The sequence below is a fragment of the Lepidochelys olivacea genome (genome assembly GCF_965140295.1).
Source record: "Lepidochelys olivacea isolate rLepOli2 genome assembly, chromosome: 1".
Taxonomy (NCBI): domain Eukaryota; kingdom Metazoa; phylum Chordata; order Testudines; family Cheloniidae; genus Lepidochelys; species Lepidochelys olivacea.
Genome location: NC_140411.1, coordinates 327,285,076 through 327,300,864, shown reverse-complemented (window position 1 = coordinate 327,300,864; position 15,789 = coordinate 327,285,076). Strand labels below are relative to the sequence as shown.

The following is a 15,789-nucleotide window of genomic DNA, read 5'->3' as shown; positions in this document are numbered from 1 at the left end:
AGCAATCAGGTGACCTCCTGGCCTGGGAAAGGAACAAAGCCAAGAGGACAAAGCCAACTTCTTGTCAGCAAGTTAAGGAAGTATGGGCTGGATGAATGCACTATAAGGTGGGTAGAAAGCTGGCTAGATTGTCGGGCTCAACGGGTAGTGATCAATGGCTCCATGTCTAGTTGGCAGCCGGTATCAAGTGGAGTGCCCCAAGGGTCGGTCCTGGGGCCGGTTTTATTCAATATCTTCATAAATGATCTGGAGGATGGTGTGGATTGCACTCTCAGCAAATTTGCAGATGATACTAAACTGGGAGGAGTGGTAGATACGCTGGAGGGGAGGGATAGGATACAGAAGGACCTAGACAAATTGGAGGATTGGGCCAAAAGGAATCTGATGAGGTTCAATAAGGATAAGTGCATAAGTGCAGGGTCCTGCACTTAGGACGGAAGAACCCAATGCACAGCTACAGACTAGGGACCGAATGGCTAGGCAGCAGTTCTGCGGAAAAGGACCTAGGGGTGACAGTGGACGAGAAGCTGGATATGAGTCAGCAGTGTGCCCTTGTTGCCAAGAAGGCCAATGGCATTTTGGGATGTATAAGTAGGGGCATAGCGAGCAGATCGAGGGACGTGATCGTTCCCCTCTATTCGACATTGGTGAGGCCTCATCTGGAGTACTGTGTCCAGTTTTGGGCCCCACACTTCAAGAAGGATGTGGATAAATTGGAGAGAGTCCAGCGAAGGGCAACAAAAATGATTAGGGGACTGGAACACATGAGTTATGAGGAGAGGCTGAGGGAGCTGGGATTGTTTAGCCTGCAGAAGAGAAGAATGAGGGGGGATTTGATAGCTGCTTTCAACTACCTGAAAGGGGGTTCCAAAGAGGATGGCTCTAGACTGTTCTCAATGGTAGCAGATGACAGAACGAGGAGTAATGGTCTCAAGTTGCAGTGGGGGAGGTTTAGATTGGATATTAGGAAAAACTTTTTCACTAAGAGGGTGGTGAAACACTGGAATGCGTTACCTAGGGAGGTGGTAGAATCTCCTTCCTTAGAGGTTTTTAAGGTCAGGCTTGACAAAGCCCTGGCTGGGATGATTTAACTGGGAATTGGTCCTGCTTTGAGCAGGGGGTTGGACTAGATGACCTTCTGGGGTCCCTTCCAACCCTGATATTCTATGATTCTAGGAGGAGGGGCTGGAGGGAGTTTCAGTTTGGGGCTGGCTGGAGACATGGAGTGAAGGGCAGACATGGTTGTCTGGCTCACTGCCCCTAAAATGGACCCAGCTGAGGGGTCCGATTCTCTGCACCTACAAGCTCTGTTTTAGACCATGTTCCTGTCGTATAATAAACCTCTGTTTTACTGGCTGGCTGGGAGTCACGTCTGACTGTGAAGCTGGGGTGTAGGACCCTCTGGCTTCCCCAGGAGCCCCGCCTGAGCGGACTTGCTGTGGGAAGCACACGGAGGGGCAGAGTATGCTGAATGCTCTGAGGTCAGACCCAGGAAGGTGGAAGCCGTGTGAGCTGTGTGTCCTGAAGACAGGCTGCTCACAGAAAGGAGACTTCCCCAGAGTCCTGACTGGCTTCATGGGGAGCAGTTCCAGAGCATCACCCAGGGACTCCGTGACACCCCCTACTCAGGTGCCACCTTTAGGTACCTAAACATTTTCTGTAAAAGTTCCCTAGCTACCTTTCTGCCTCTGGACATGTGAGCTGCTGCCTCCCTCTAGGGGTCTGGACACCTGTCTCCTGCCTAACTCCCAGCACGATCCATGAACTGAGGGAAGATAGGCATTCACCTGCCTATCTTCCCTGCAGGGCCTGATCCGGCAGCCACCCTGAGCAAGTTTTGGTGTCAACAAGGTTATTTTACAGTGGAAAGGAATGTGGGCTATAATGGTTAGAGCAGGTGCCTGGTAGGTTGAACTCCCAAATTCTTGATCTGACTCTGCTAACGACTGCCTGTGTGGTCTTGGACAAATCACTGAAATATTGTATCCATTTTATAGAGGTTATCTACCTCAAAGCAGTGTTAGAATTAAGGGCCTTAATCTTCACTTGCACAGAGAAAGGCTCTAATTCTTCTCCTGATCCTGGTGGCAACCTGGCACAAGTTAGGGCACAGCAAGGGCTGATCTAATCCATGCTAGGTTGTAACGTCCCTCCACAGGCCATTATGCCTGTGAAGATCAGCCAGAGTGCAGTGAGGTTCAGCCCTGCCCTCTATACAGAGGAGGGAGAAGCCAGCGACACTGTTTTATCACCATGCCAAGAGACTTCCAGCTGCCCCTCTGGCTGCTTTGTGCTGCCTGACCAGTGGAAAGCTGCTGGAATTGGGGCCAAGGATCTGGGTATGACCTGTAAAGCCTGAGATGTTTGGTGAAATAGAAGAACAAAGTATTATAAATAGAAATGTGGCTTTTTCTTCCTGCCTATTTGATACTTGAAATGCATGAAGGAAACAATTAGCAGAGAGAGGTTTAAATGTAAATGCCCCACGTTACTGTGCTGGTCACATACAACTAGGAGGAGCCTACATTTCAGAAACACCATTTGTACCTGTAGGACCACATTGTTTTCTAGACTGATTTTCCCCCTCCAAAAGTTGCCATTATTGTTATTTTATCCAGGAGACTTGAAAGACTACTGGTATTATGCTAAATATCTAGCTACCTTTTCAACCATACTATATCCTAAGCTAATGAATAACAGCAATGACTTCGTGTTTTAGATGTAAAAAACAATATTTATATAGAACAGAGAATCACTGGTATCTGGTTGATCCCTGAATGAAATGGTCTCTTCCTATTCAGAATAAGGATTTCTATTGGTATTACAAACCAAAAAGCACAGCTCAAGCTGTTTGTTAAGAGCTTGAGCTTCCAAAGATAAAATGACACTTCATTAATTGACCTCCCATATCACTACTGAGTCACATACAAAAACACATGTGAGCTGCATGCCTGGGCTTTGAACTTCATGACTCTATCATGATTAGAGCTGTGGTGGGAGTTTGGGAAAACCTGACAAGTTTACAAACCTGTTTTCATTTTTTCTGATCAAAGCTTTTAGGGTGAAAGTTTCAAAGGGTCTTTTTAATAGTGCCCACAAGATATGCAAACACATCAGTTTTTGGTGTGCAAAATCCTACATTGGCAGCCAACCCTTTGAAAATCTGTTCCTCAGAATGGGAAACCAAAGGAGGAGACAAGAAAGCAAATATGTTTCTCTCTTAATTACATTGTAGTCTTTGTCTAAAAGGCATTGCCTGAAGCATCCTATATAAAGCTACTGGCAGGAGGCTGATAGATCAGCAACAGCACGTAGTCTAGATATATCTCAAAAGGAAGTGGCCAAACCCATGGCACAGTGGTGTTGGCATTCAGCACTACCTGCAGTGTGCTCAGAAGCTTCCTGTCTCTCCATGCAAGACCCTGTGGAGGGCTGAATAACCACTCTATGTCATGGCTAGGACTGCCTGTGGGGGTGGGTAGGTGGTGTGGGTTCCAGTCACAAAGAGGGCAAGTTTTTTAAAAATTGGAATTTAAATGAGTTGGAACTTATTGTGTCTATTCTCCATAGACCTCACTACCTTCCTGTTTGCTTCTAGGTGAAATTCAGGTTGTCTTTGATCTGTCAAGCTCTATGTGGCTTCCCTCCTCTTTCCCTGTGTGCTGATGTAACAATTAGGGCAGCTTGCGTGCTGTCCCTAGCAGTTCCTACATTCGAAAATCTGGGGACCAGAGCCACGATATCCTCCACAGATGAACTAGGCTTTGTAATTCACTTCCCTGGCTGGTCAAAGCTACCCCATGTCTATTGTCCTTCAGAGTATGATATATTGCCCCCTGCTTTCCTTGGGGGCCATGGACTATGGAATGATTAACTAGTTAAGTAATGACATGGGAAGCTCATTGAAATGTTGACGTTTGCCAGTAAAGATGCTGAGCACTTCTGGAAAGTGTTGAGCACCCTCCACTCCCTTTGACTTCAGTGAGCACCTTGCCACAGCGGGCCATAAGACATGTGCATTATTTTCAATAAAATAGGTCAGATTTCCATTAGGGGAGTCCTGAGGCCCTTGCATAGTTTTGCGCATGCTCTGCCATGCCTACTTTTGCACATGCAGTGATTGCAATTGCACATCAGAATACTCATTTGTACATGCAGCTGCAATAATCACAAGTAACCATGCAAATCTGCATGTAAAACAATGCCTGGGCCATAAGCTCATTCAGGAGAAATCTGGCCCTGCCAGGGTGAATATGTTGAGCTGATTTTATAAATAAAGTGAACCAAATGTTGCCTGGAGTTCTGGGAATGCTCAGTCAGGGGAAAGCAGACCCTGTCATTTAAAAAGTTTATTGCACCACTGAGACAAGTTCTTTAAAATGATATTGTCCTGGCAGCAGTGACCGTATTTATTCCGTAGCAAGATTCCTTATACTGCTGCCGCTATTTTTATCTTTTAACCTGTATGTGGATGGAATGAAAACAGCTAATCCATTTGCCAGGAGATGGATTGGATGATCTAACAGGTCTCTTCTATTTCTGACATCTACAATTCTATGACTCTCAAGCAATATTGACACTTAGCAAGGGACGTGGGGGAATATTTATTTGCCTCTGTTGAACTTCTTTGTCTACTCTAGGAAAGAGAGAGTCTACAGGATTCCAGAGGAAAACAGCCCAGGAACTGTTGTTGCCAATATAACAGCTAAAGATCCAGATGATGATGAAGGGATTATCAGCAGACTTGTCTACAGCATCAGTCCACCTAATACGCATTTTGCCATAAATCCATGTAAGACAAACAAAAATACTATTTGTCTTTCAATCTATCTCTGCCTTTTGGTACAACGAAAGGAAACAATCTAGGTTAGAAAAACTCTTTTGGCTCCAGTTTTAAGTTACCTTATTTCCTTCTGTCGCTGCCCATATGAAGAAGCAGCATACTTTATATAGGGTTAACACATTCTTAGGGCCAGGTCCTTGGGTCTGGCTGAGCTGTGCTCAACATGGAAGTGAAAAATCGGGGGGGGGGGGGGGGAAGAGGCAAAAGTGGCTTAAACTCATCTGATACTGAGGGCTGTTCCCCCCCGGCACCTCCAGAATAAATTAGTGTAGCCCCACCATTTTCCTAATCTGTGTTGGCTGCAGAATTCCCCAAGGGGCTGTTGCGCTGGCTGGAGATTTTCAGGGCACACTCCAGCCACCTCTGGTCCTGCCTGCAACATGCGTACTTCGTCAGCAGTGGGCTGGGAGGGAGTGATGTAGATAGTGATGTAGCCTGGGTTTCCCCTAGGGAAGCGGTCTCCTCAGTTGCCTTCTTAGGGCAGTTTTATGCCTCTTTGAACCATGAGAGCAACACAACGTGGTCAGATCAGGGGGCTAAGGACTGGGACTTTAATGTTCTTCATGGTGCAGGCTGAATCCCCTCCCAGGATATGACCTGCAGAAGCCCTGTAATTCAAATCCATTATTTCCCCCAGGTGAGACATCTCAGAAGACTTGAAGAGCTCATATAACAGGAGAGAAACACTTCTGCCCCCTATTTTCCTTCTGCCCATGCATACCGGGTTCTCCTCAAGTCATTTACAGCTGCGTCAGTGAATGCTACCCTTCCGAGCTGGTAGCACTTTCAATCTGATTGGTGCAGTTGTAAATGACTACACAAAGCACAGGATAGAATAGAATCAGGCTCAGTGACTTTTTCTTCTTGCTAAATGCTTTGGATTCCTTATGCCTTTTGGGCTTAAAGCGCTACACTCCCCATTAGTACACTATGAAACACAGACAGCGTATACACACATTCTGTCACCCTCTTCTGGCTCTTTATCTATAGTAATACGTGGCAGACAAGTTATCCTGTTTGAACAGTGGCAGATGAAAGGGTATATAACCAAGAAGTGAATGAGTGAAGACAGAACTTGTCACACTAGAGGTGGTTTTGGAATTAATTGATAAATTTAACAGTAACAAGTCATCGGGACCAGATGGCATTCACCCAAGAGTTCTGAAAGAACTCAAATGTGAAATTGCAGAACTATTAACTATGATTTGTAACCTGTCCTTTAAATCAGCTTCTGTACCCAGTGACTGGAAGATAGCTAATGTAACGCCAATATTTAAAAAGGGCTCTAGAGGTGATCCCAGCAATTACAGACCAGTAAGTCTAATGTCAGTACCAGGCAAATTAGTTGGAACAACAGTAAAGAATAAAATTGTCAGACACATGGAAGAACATAAATTGTTGGGCAAAAGTCAACATGGTTTCTGTAAAGGGAAATCATGTCTTACTAATCTATTAGAGTCCTTTGAAGGGGTCAACAAATATGTGGACAAGGGGGATCCAGTGGACATAGAGTACTTAGATTTCCAGAAAGCCTTTGACAAGGTCACTCATCAAAAGCTCTTACATAAATTAAGTTGTGATGGATAAGAGGGAAGATCCTTTCATAGATTGAGAACTGGTTAAAAGACAGGGAACAAAGGGTAGAAATAAATAGTAAATTTTCAGAATGGAGAGGGGTAACTAGTGGTGTTCCCCAAGGATCAGTCCTAGGACCAATCCTATTCAACTTATTCATAAATGATCTGGAGAAAGGAGTAAACAGTGAGGTGGCAAAGTTTGCAGATGATACTAAACTGCTCAAGATAGTTAAGACCAAAGCAGACTGTGAAGAACTTCAAAAAGATCTCACAAAACTAAGTGACTGGGCAACAAAATGGCAAATGAAATTGAATGTGGATAAATATAAAGTAATGCACACTGGAAAAAATAACCCCAACTATACATACAATATGATGGGGGCTAATTTAGCTACAGCTAATCAGGAAAGAGCTCTTGGAGTCATCGTGGATAGTTCTTTCAAAATGTTCACGCAGTGTGCAGCGGCAGTCAAAAAAGCAAACAGGATGTTAGGAATCATTAAAATGGGATAGAGAATAAGACAGAGAATATCTTATTGCCCTTATATAAATCCTTGGTATGCCCACATCTTGAATACTTTGTTTCAGAGTAGCAGCTGTGTTAGTCTGTATTCGCAAAAAGAAAAGGAATACTAGTGGCACCTTAGAGACTAACCAATTTATTTGAGCATAAGCTTTCGTGAGCTACAGCTCACTTGAATACTGCATACAGATGTGGTCTCCTCATCTCAAAAAAGATATACTGGCATTAGAAAAGGTTCAGAGAAGGGCAACTAAAATGATTAGGGGTTTGGAACGGGTCCCATATGAGGAGAGATTAAAGAGGCTAGGACTTTTCAGCTTGGAAAAGAGGAGACTAAGTGGGGATATGATAGAGGTATATAAAATCATGAGTGGTGTCGAGAAAGTGAATAAGGAAAAGTTATTTACTTGTTTCCATAATATAAGAACTAGGGGCCACCAAATGAAATTAATGGACAAATAAATAAAACAAATAAAAGGAAGTTCTTCTTCACACAGCGCACAGTCAACCTGTGGAACTCCTTGCCTGAGGAGATTGTGAAGGCTAGGACTATAATAGGGTTTAAAAGAGAACTAGATAAATTCATGGAGGTTAAGTCCATTAATGGCTATTAGCCAGGATGGGTAAGGAATGGTGTCCCTAGCCTCTGTTTGTCAGAGGGAGATGGATTGCAGGAGAGAGATCACTTGATCATTACCTGTTAGGCTCACTCCCTCTGGGGCACCTGGCATTGGCCACTGTTGGCAGACAGGATACTGGGCTGGATGGACCTTTGGTCTGACCCAGTATGGCCATTCTTATGTTCACTACATCATAGCTGAGAATGGTTCTTATTTATACGTAGATCTAGAGCTGCCTTGAGAGCACTAGAAAATGAAGTTCTGTCTTTAGCCACAGAGCAGGGACAGCATGAACATTAGCAGTGCACGCTTCCCAACACTACTCTGCCAATGTACCTCACCCCTGACTTACAAAGACCCCTACTAGGGGTGAGAGGATAGGCCAGTCTCCATGCCTGGTCAGTTATTGGCTTCTCTGCTGAGGCTGTCAGCCATCATGGTATTTTTGTGCTGTGGACACTTATCTGCTAAGAGTTAGATAAAATGCATCAGTTTATTTCAGATCACTAAACAAACAGCTGTGACGTGGAGGTAGGGAAGGCTGTATATTTATCACCAGTTCCCTGAGTCATCCAGTCCTTAAGGAGAACAATACATTTAAATAAGAATTCTTGTCATTTCTTTTCCAGTAGTATCTAACCTGTCCATTCTTTTCCTCTTAGTCACTGGTGTGATTTACGTGGCTATGCGAATAGATCGAGATGCTGCTCCCCTGCGTCTACATCCTAACATCTCGTTGGTCATTCGTGTGGAGGACAGTCCCAGTGGTGGGCAAACGAATGAAACAGAGATAACCGTCATTATTGAGGATCTTAATGACAACCCACCAGAATGTAGCTTGTACAACTTCAGGTACTAAGCCACTCACAGTGTCTCTCACCAATATGACGGGGCCAGTATGTGGTGTAGGGCACCCTAGTTAGGCACCTAGATCCTGCATATGCGTGTTCAAATGGGCACTCCCTATCGGCTCCTACTGGTAAGTGCTGACTGTGTGTGCTAAGATGCAGGGCTCAAACATCCTGTTGGCTCAGATTTGAAAATTGGGCCCAAAACATCTGTGCCAAATCAGGCGTTTATTTATCTCTCTCTCTCATTCAGCTGCCAATCACCACAGCATCGAGGGGCCATAGACTGTATATAATTAAAAGTAGCATCATTTCTGTCCAGAACAGGGGCAGACTTTTCACCTCTCTCATTTCATGCTAATTTATTAAATGGGATCATTGTAAGCGGTTGACTTTCAGACTGTTCTGGCTGTTATTAATTTTAACCTTTGCTCTCTCCTTTCCCAACTCCCTTCCTTTGTCTGCTATCTTCATGTTCCTGGCCTGCAAACTCTTCAGGGCATAGACCACTCTGCCATTATACACAGTTGGTGTGCAGTTGCAAGCACTATCAATTACCATCAGTCCTGCTATTTTCTGCTGGACGAGTATCATTCATACTGTATGTGTGTGGTAAGGGGGGATAGGTGAGATTGTGACATGAAGGATTTAGAATCTTTCACAGTTCATGGGGCTGATCATGGTGTTATTCTATCTTTGTGCTGTTGTCAATAGAGCTGGGAGAAATTTTTCACACTGTTTATTTGCCCCCCTCCCATGCAACTTTAGTCAACATGAAACTATTCACGAATTGGACAGGAGTTTTCCAGTTTTAATAAACAAAGAATGGAGGGAGGGGGAGAACAGGATTGACAAGAAGGCTTTGGCACCATTCACAAAACTGCTGTAGGAGGAGGAAGCTCCCTTTTAATCTTTAGCCCAGTGATTAGGGTACTCATTGAGATATGGGACCAACCGCCCCCCCAGCCACTAAAATTTTTGAGTTGCTGAAATTTTTCAGTTTGATACAAACTGCATTTTATTTCACAATTTTTCAGAACTACCAGGAAACCGAAAAGTCAGTTATTCACACAGCTCCAGTTGTAAGGCTCATTGGATGTATTTTTTGTCAAATCTTTTCAATTCACATTTAAAAGACCCAGTCCTGTAACCCGTCTATTTGTGAAACTCCAGAGAGGGTCAATGGGATCTGTGATTGAACAAGAACTACAGAGTTGGATCCCAGGGCCTGGTTCTGATCTCATGTCCAGTTTTATATCAGTCTAACTCAATTGACTTCAGAGGTGTCACCCTTGAATTAAATTGGTGTAACTGAGAGCAGAGTTGAGCCCTAAGCACTTTGTTTTTAAAAAACTGCAATACAGTTTTAATAAAAACAAAACAAAACAAAAAAAACCCAGAATCAGAGTGATAGGCAAGAAATTCACTTTAAACCAGTCACTTCTGATTAGATTGAACTCCTAGATATTTATTCATTCTTCAGGAAATGAGAGAAGAGCTCTCTAATTAAAGCATATTGAAAAAACCAGAATAGCATTAAGTGAGATGGGAAATCAGCCCAGCAAAATTAGTTTAGTGACAGGAAAGTGTTTCTCTCTAAATTGAGAAATTATTAAATTGATCTGAACGGTTTACTTTAGGTTCCAAGGATGACACAAAGCACCCAATTAGGAAGAAAGCCTGTAGTAATGAAGAATCTCCCTCTCCTGTGTTTTTAAGCATCATGATCCTTAACCTGTAGCTCTTTGGAATATTTTTCATTGATTCTAAGGCCAGAAGGGACTCATTTGATCATCTAGTCCAACCTCCTACATAACACGGGCCATAGAACTTCCTTGAAATAATTCCTGTTTGAACTAGAGCAGGTCCTTTAGAAAAACATCCAGTCTTGATTTTAAAATTGTCAGTGATGAAGAATCCACCATGACCCTTGGTAAACTACTCCAATGGTTAATTACTTTGACTGTTAAAAAATTATACCTTATTTTCAGTCTGAATTTGTCTAACTTCAGCCATTGGATTGAAGAACCTATTATCAAATATTTGTTCCCCATGTAAGTACGTACTTACCACGCCATCAAGTCATCCTTAAGCTTCTCTTTGTTACCCTAAATAGATTGAGCTCCTAGCATTTATCACTGTAATGTTTTCTAATCCTTTTGTCATTCACATGTCTTTACTCTGCACCCTCCCCAATTTATCAACATCCTTCTTGAATTGTGGACACCAGAACTGGACACCATGTTCAGTAGTGGTCAAAGCAGTGCCAAATACGGAGGTTCATCCTATTCCTCGTCAAGATTCCCCTATTTGTGCATCCAAGGATCACATTAACTCTTTTAGCCATAGCATTACACTGGGAGCTCATGTTCAGTTATTATCTGCCATAACCCCAAAGTCTTTTTTCAAGGTCCCTGCTTCTCAGGATAGAACCCCACATCCTGTAAATAAATCCCCAGGAGTCTATGTCTCAGACAAAGCACAAGCTATTCCCAACTTGCCTGACATATACAAGGCTGCTCAAGGAGTACTGAGTGAAATGACTGGAGTGGTCATGATTCCATCCCATCCCTGCAAGCAACAAGGAAGTAGGGAGATGGAGGAGATACTGTGGGAAATAGAACCGCAGAAAGCTGCAAAATCATTCTGGATCGGGTTCTTGACATTGCATTATAATATGGGTATCAGAGCCTTTCATCAATAGAAGATGGGATTGTCAAGATGACAACCATTAGAACAGAACATCTGGAACTCATTCCAACTTTGTTTGTCTACTATTCCATTCATGGAGGAAATAACTCTTCAGTTCTGCAAATCTGATGTGATGAATGAGAATTGCTTTGATTGAGGTATATCAGATTCAGCTGACAGATCATGGGTTATTGTAAGTAGTTTAGTTGGAAATATATCACATGCTGTTCAAAGATAAAGAATAAAAACTAATTTCAGTGTTTGAAAGTAACCTTATGCCTTCATAGGCCCTGATACAACAAAGCACAAAAACATATACTTTAAACATGCAAGTAGTCTAATTGATTTTGGTCCCACACCAACTTCAATGGGACTACTCACATGAGTAAAATTAAGCATATACTTAAGTATTTTGTTCAGTGAAGAAAAACCCAGGCCAAGTATCAATTAAGGGGCAAATGAAGTAGCATGTCTCAGCATGTAGATAGAGTACTGAAATGCAGATTTTTAAAAGATACTCATTTGAAATTAGAGGTGGATTAAACTGAGATCCTGATGCTGGTTCCAAAGTTAAGGGGTGTTCTGAGCATTTGAATCATAGAATCATAGAATATCAGGGTTGGAAGGGACCCCAGAAGGTCATCTAGTCCAACCCCCTGCTCAAAGCAGGACCAATTCCCAGTTAAATCATCCCAGCCAGGGCTTTGTCAAGCCTGACCTTAAAAACCTCTAAGGAAGGAGATTCTACCACCTCCCTAGGTAACGCATTCCAGTGTTTCACCACCCTCTTAGTGAAAAAGTTTTTCCTAATATCCAATCTAAACCTCCCCCACTGCAACTTGAGACCATTACTCCTCGTTCTGTCATCTGCTACCATTGAGAACAGTCTAGAGCCATCCTCTTTGGAACCCCCTTTCAGGTAGTTGAAAGCAGCTATCAAATCCCCCCTCATTCTTCTCTTCTGCAGGCTAAACAATCCCAGCTCCCTCAGCCTCTCCTCATAACTCATGTGTTCCAGTCCCCTAATCATTTTTGTTGCCCTTCGCTGGACTCTCTCCAATTTATCCACATCCTTCTTGAAGTGTGGGGCCCAAAACTGGACACAGTACTCCAGATGAGGCCTCACCAATGTCGAATAGAGGGGAACAATCACGTCCCTCGATCTGCTCGCTATGCCCCTACTTATACATCCCAAAATGTACTTATACATCCCAAAATTTGGTTTGGGTTCTGTCTAAGGGTTTTGGTTCAGCCCATTAGAGAGAGAAAGGGGTTAGCCACAAAATACAGATCAGATTCCAGTTCTGCTCCTAAAGTTTGGGGTGTTGGAATCTGGGATTTTGGTTTGAAAAGTATGTGGAAGTCAATATGCAGTACACTTCAAAAGCTGTTCAGAGGAATGTTGTAAAGAGGCATGATGGGAAACATTTCTTTTTGACAGACTTGAGGTATCTGAAACAGCCACCACTGGGACACTCTTCCTTGACCTACGAGATCACTGCCAGGATATAGATGTTGAACCACCAAATAATGAATTTAACTTCACTGGACTGTCCGGACTTGGAAGTAACAAATTTACACTGAATCCATCTGGCTCTGGAAAAATTGTGGTTAGTTAATTGTTTTGTTTTAGGAAGTCTCAATTAAGATGGCAGTTTCTTAAATCTAATTAAGGTGTCTTCTAATACTCTACATTCATTATCCTTTCAGGAAAAAATGTTATTCACATTGGGCTAGGGTGAAGTCTATTGAAACTGTTGATGAAATGCACGCATGATTTTGTGTGTGTGTGTGTGTGTGTGTGTGTGTGTGTGTGTGTGTGTGAGAGAGAGAGAGAATGTTCTTTATGGAGTCTAGAGATCATGATGCACAATTGCTCTTTATTCTAAAATCTGAAAGAATGGTTAAAACTGGAGAAAAAAAACCAAAGCCATAGACTTGTTTGAAATCTCCTTTCTAAGCAGTGTGGGGGCACATAGGAATGAGTTTCAAAGCACTATATTGACATTGATTGTTTAACATTGATATGGAAGTATAACACGAGCAACCAGGGGCAGGTCTCAGCAATTTAAACAGTGCCAGACTAATCCCAATTCACACAAGTGTTTGTAAAATACTATATGAGATCTTGGCTATTCAGAAGAAAGATTGACATACCATAGAAATCTCAAACTCAAAACCGCCTCTTGACTCCACTGATAAGAATTGTAGAGCTACCTGATCACTCTTGTTACAGTGTGTATGGTAACACCCACTGTTTCACGTTCTCTGTGTATATAAAATCTCCCCACTGTATTTTCCACTGCATGCATCCGATGAAGTGAGCTGTAGCTCACGAAAGCTTATGCTCAAATGCCTTTGTTAGTCTCTAAGGTGCCACAAGTCCTCCTTTTCTTTTTGCGGATACAGACTAACACGGCTGCTACTCTGAAACCTGTGAAGGTGGTCAGTTCATACAAATGCACGTTGGGATTTGCACTTGTTTATTTCACATGACAGAACAATGGATTCCTTGTGCTGATATCAGTCAGATCTGCAGTTACAAGAACTCTCTCCCATTGCTTGGCATGTGTAATGTTGGTTGTTTTGTGGATAAAAACTGTGCAGATACACAAACCAGCAAGCACCTAGATATACCATTCAAAAGAGGAGAACATTGCTGAAGCATGATGGATGTTGATGTACAGCAAACTACTTCCTCATCTACAAGGCTAAGAAACATTTGCATGACAACACAGGAATTTATGATCCTAATCTCCTCTGCTCACCCTGGCTGTATAATGTAACATGCTGACTAACTGTGCCATTTCCCCTCCATTGGCTATTTCATAGAGGATAAGAGCCTACTACTGCTACCGGCTGAAGGAGTTACTATTTTAACTCAAATGGTAGAGACTTGAGCTTTAGTGCTGACAACCCCAGTATGGGTGCTACAAAGGATAGCACAATGCAAGAGACTGGGTTTTAATTCCCCATTTGGGCAACCACTTTGTAACAACTCTCCTCAGGGATTATCATCAGTGACTGAACCTGAGACCTTAAGCATAGGCCTACACCCCATGATCTAAAGCAGGGGTTCTCACCCTTTTTCTTTCTGAGGCTCCTCCAACATGCTATATAAACTCCATGGCCAACCTATGCCACAGCAACTGTTTTTCAGCATATCCAGTAGATTAAAAACCAGGGCCGGCATTAGGGGGTAGCAAGCAGGGCAATTGCCTGGGGCCCTGCAAAGCTAAATTGCTTGGTCTTTGACTTCAGCCCTGCACGGTGGGGCTTGGGCTTTGGCTTTCTGCTCTGGGTTCCAGGGAGCCTAATGCCAGCCTTACTCAATGGTTTATTTTGGAGGACCCCCTGAAACTTGCTCATGGTCCCCCCCCAGGAGGCCCCAGGCCCCTGGTTCAGAACCTCTGATCGAAGGGATCAACATTGTTAAGTGGTGGTGGTGGTAGTGGTAGTAGTAGGCTTTTTTCCTCTTTATGGACCAACCATGAGATAAGGGACTTGTTACACTTAGCCAGCAGCTTACACACACTTTGAACTCAAAAGATAAAAAGATCAAGACTTTCAGCTACATATAACACAGGCCACCTACAACTTTAGCTAAAGGAGAATGAATCTTCTTGGCTGTAATGAAGTTAGGAATTACAGCTAGCCACCAGAGAGTGTTTTCAGTCCTGTAATTTATTAATTGTTTGTATAATTCAAAGAGGGCGGTGATATATGTACTTAGCCAGCACATGGACAGAACACTGGAAATCATCATTTGCTTGGTGTGTGCTGTGACTTTATGTAACAAGGTATAAATACAGTTTCCTTTTTTTAATCTAGTTGATTGGAGGTCTGGATTTCGAAAATCCAGATAATCTAGCAGTTGAGGAATATACTTTGACAGCTGTGGTGCAAGATATTGCCCAGCCTTACTATACTAGCAAGTATCCCTTTTATTCTTCTTTGCGATTTTTTTCCTATGCTGTTACTGCATAGAAGAAGGAATGTTATTCAAAATATGTTTATGTTCAACAGATGTTTTCATAGCCATACTTAACCATTAGTTAATCTTCCATTGTGTTTCCAGATAATATCTACATTTACATCAAAATAATTCCAGTGAATGAATTCTTCCCAGGCTTCAATAATCCATCATATGTATTCAATGTTTCAGAAATTACCCGAGGTACAGTAAGTAAAGGCTGTCCTACAGGTGTAAGGTTGTTACAGTGTAAAATAATCATCTTGGAGCAAAAATATATTAGTTTGTATTACAATAGTGCCTCAAAGCCCCAGCCAAGATCAGGACCCCACTGCACAACCTCAAAGTACAGGGTTTACATTGTAAATAGACAAAACAGGCAAAGGGTGGGAGAAAGGAAGTATTTTTATGTCCCCTTTAACAAATCGGGGAGAGAGATTAAGTGACTTGCCAAAGGTTACATAGCAATTCTGTGGTAGAACCAAGAACTGAATACATCTCTCTTGGGCAAGATCCTCACTCCCACTCTGGCCACTTTACACTATGTAAAAGAGCATAAATGGATCCAAAAAGCCTTGGTTCAGCTAAGGGATGATTCCCTTGTCTCTGGCACTGTGAATGACAGCCATAAAGCTGCCTTCTGAGGACCCCTTGAAGCCTCTGTTGTAGTGGGTGTGTCACCATGCCCCTGAATCCCAGGGCAATACTTTAAGC

The 15,789-nt window shown here is 42.8% G+C and overlaps 1 protein-coding gene across 1 annotated transcript in view; it reads left to right on the top strand.

Annotated features, from left to right (window-relative positions):
• The window catches only part of CDHR3 (cadherin related family member 3), a gene marked incomplete at both ends in the record, with an annotated part of 62,086 nt that overhangs the window by 14,520 nt on the left and 31,777 nt on the right, over positions 1–15,789 (top strand). The window contains 5 exons of the mRNA XM_084618139.1: positions 4,641–4,792; positions 8,226–8,415; positions 12,544–12,712; positions 14,934–15,033; positions 15,181–15,279. Coding sequence (XP_084474265.1) covers positions 4,641–4,792; positions 8,226–8,415; positions 12,544–12,712; positions 14,934–15,033; positions 15,181–15,279 — 710 coding nt within the window. The remainder of the gene's footprint in view (positions 1–4,640; positions 4,793–8,225; positions 8,416–12,543; positions 12,713–14,933; positions 15,034–15,180; positions 15,280–15,789) is intronic.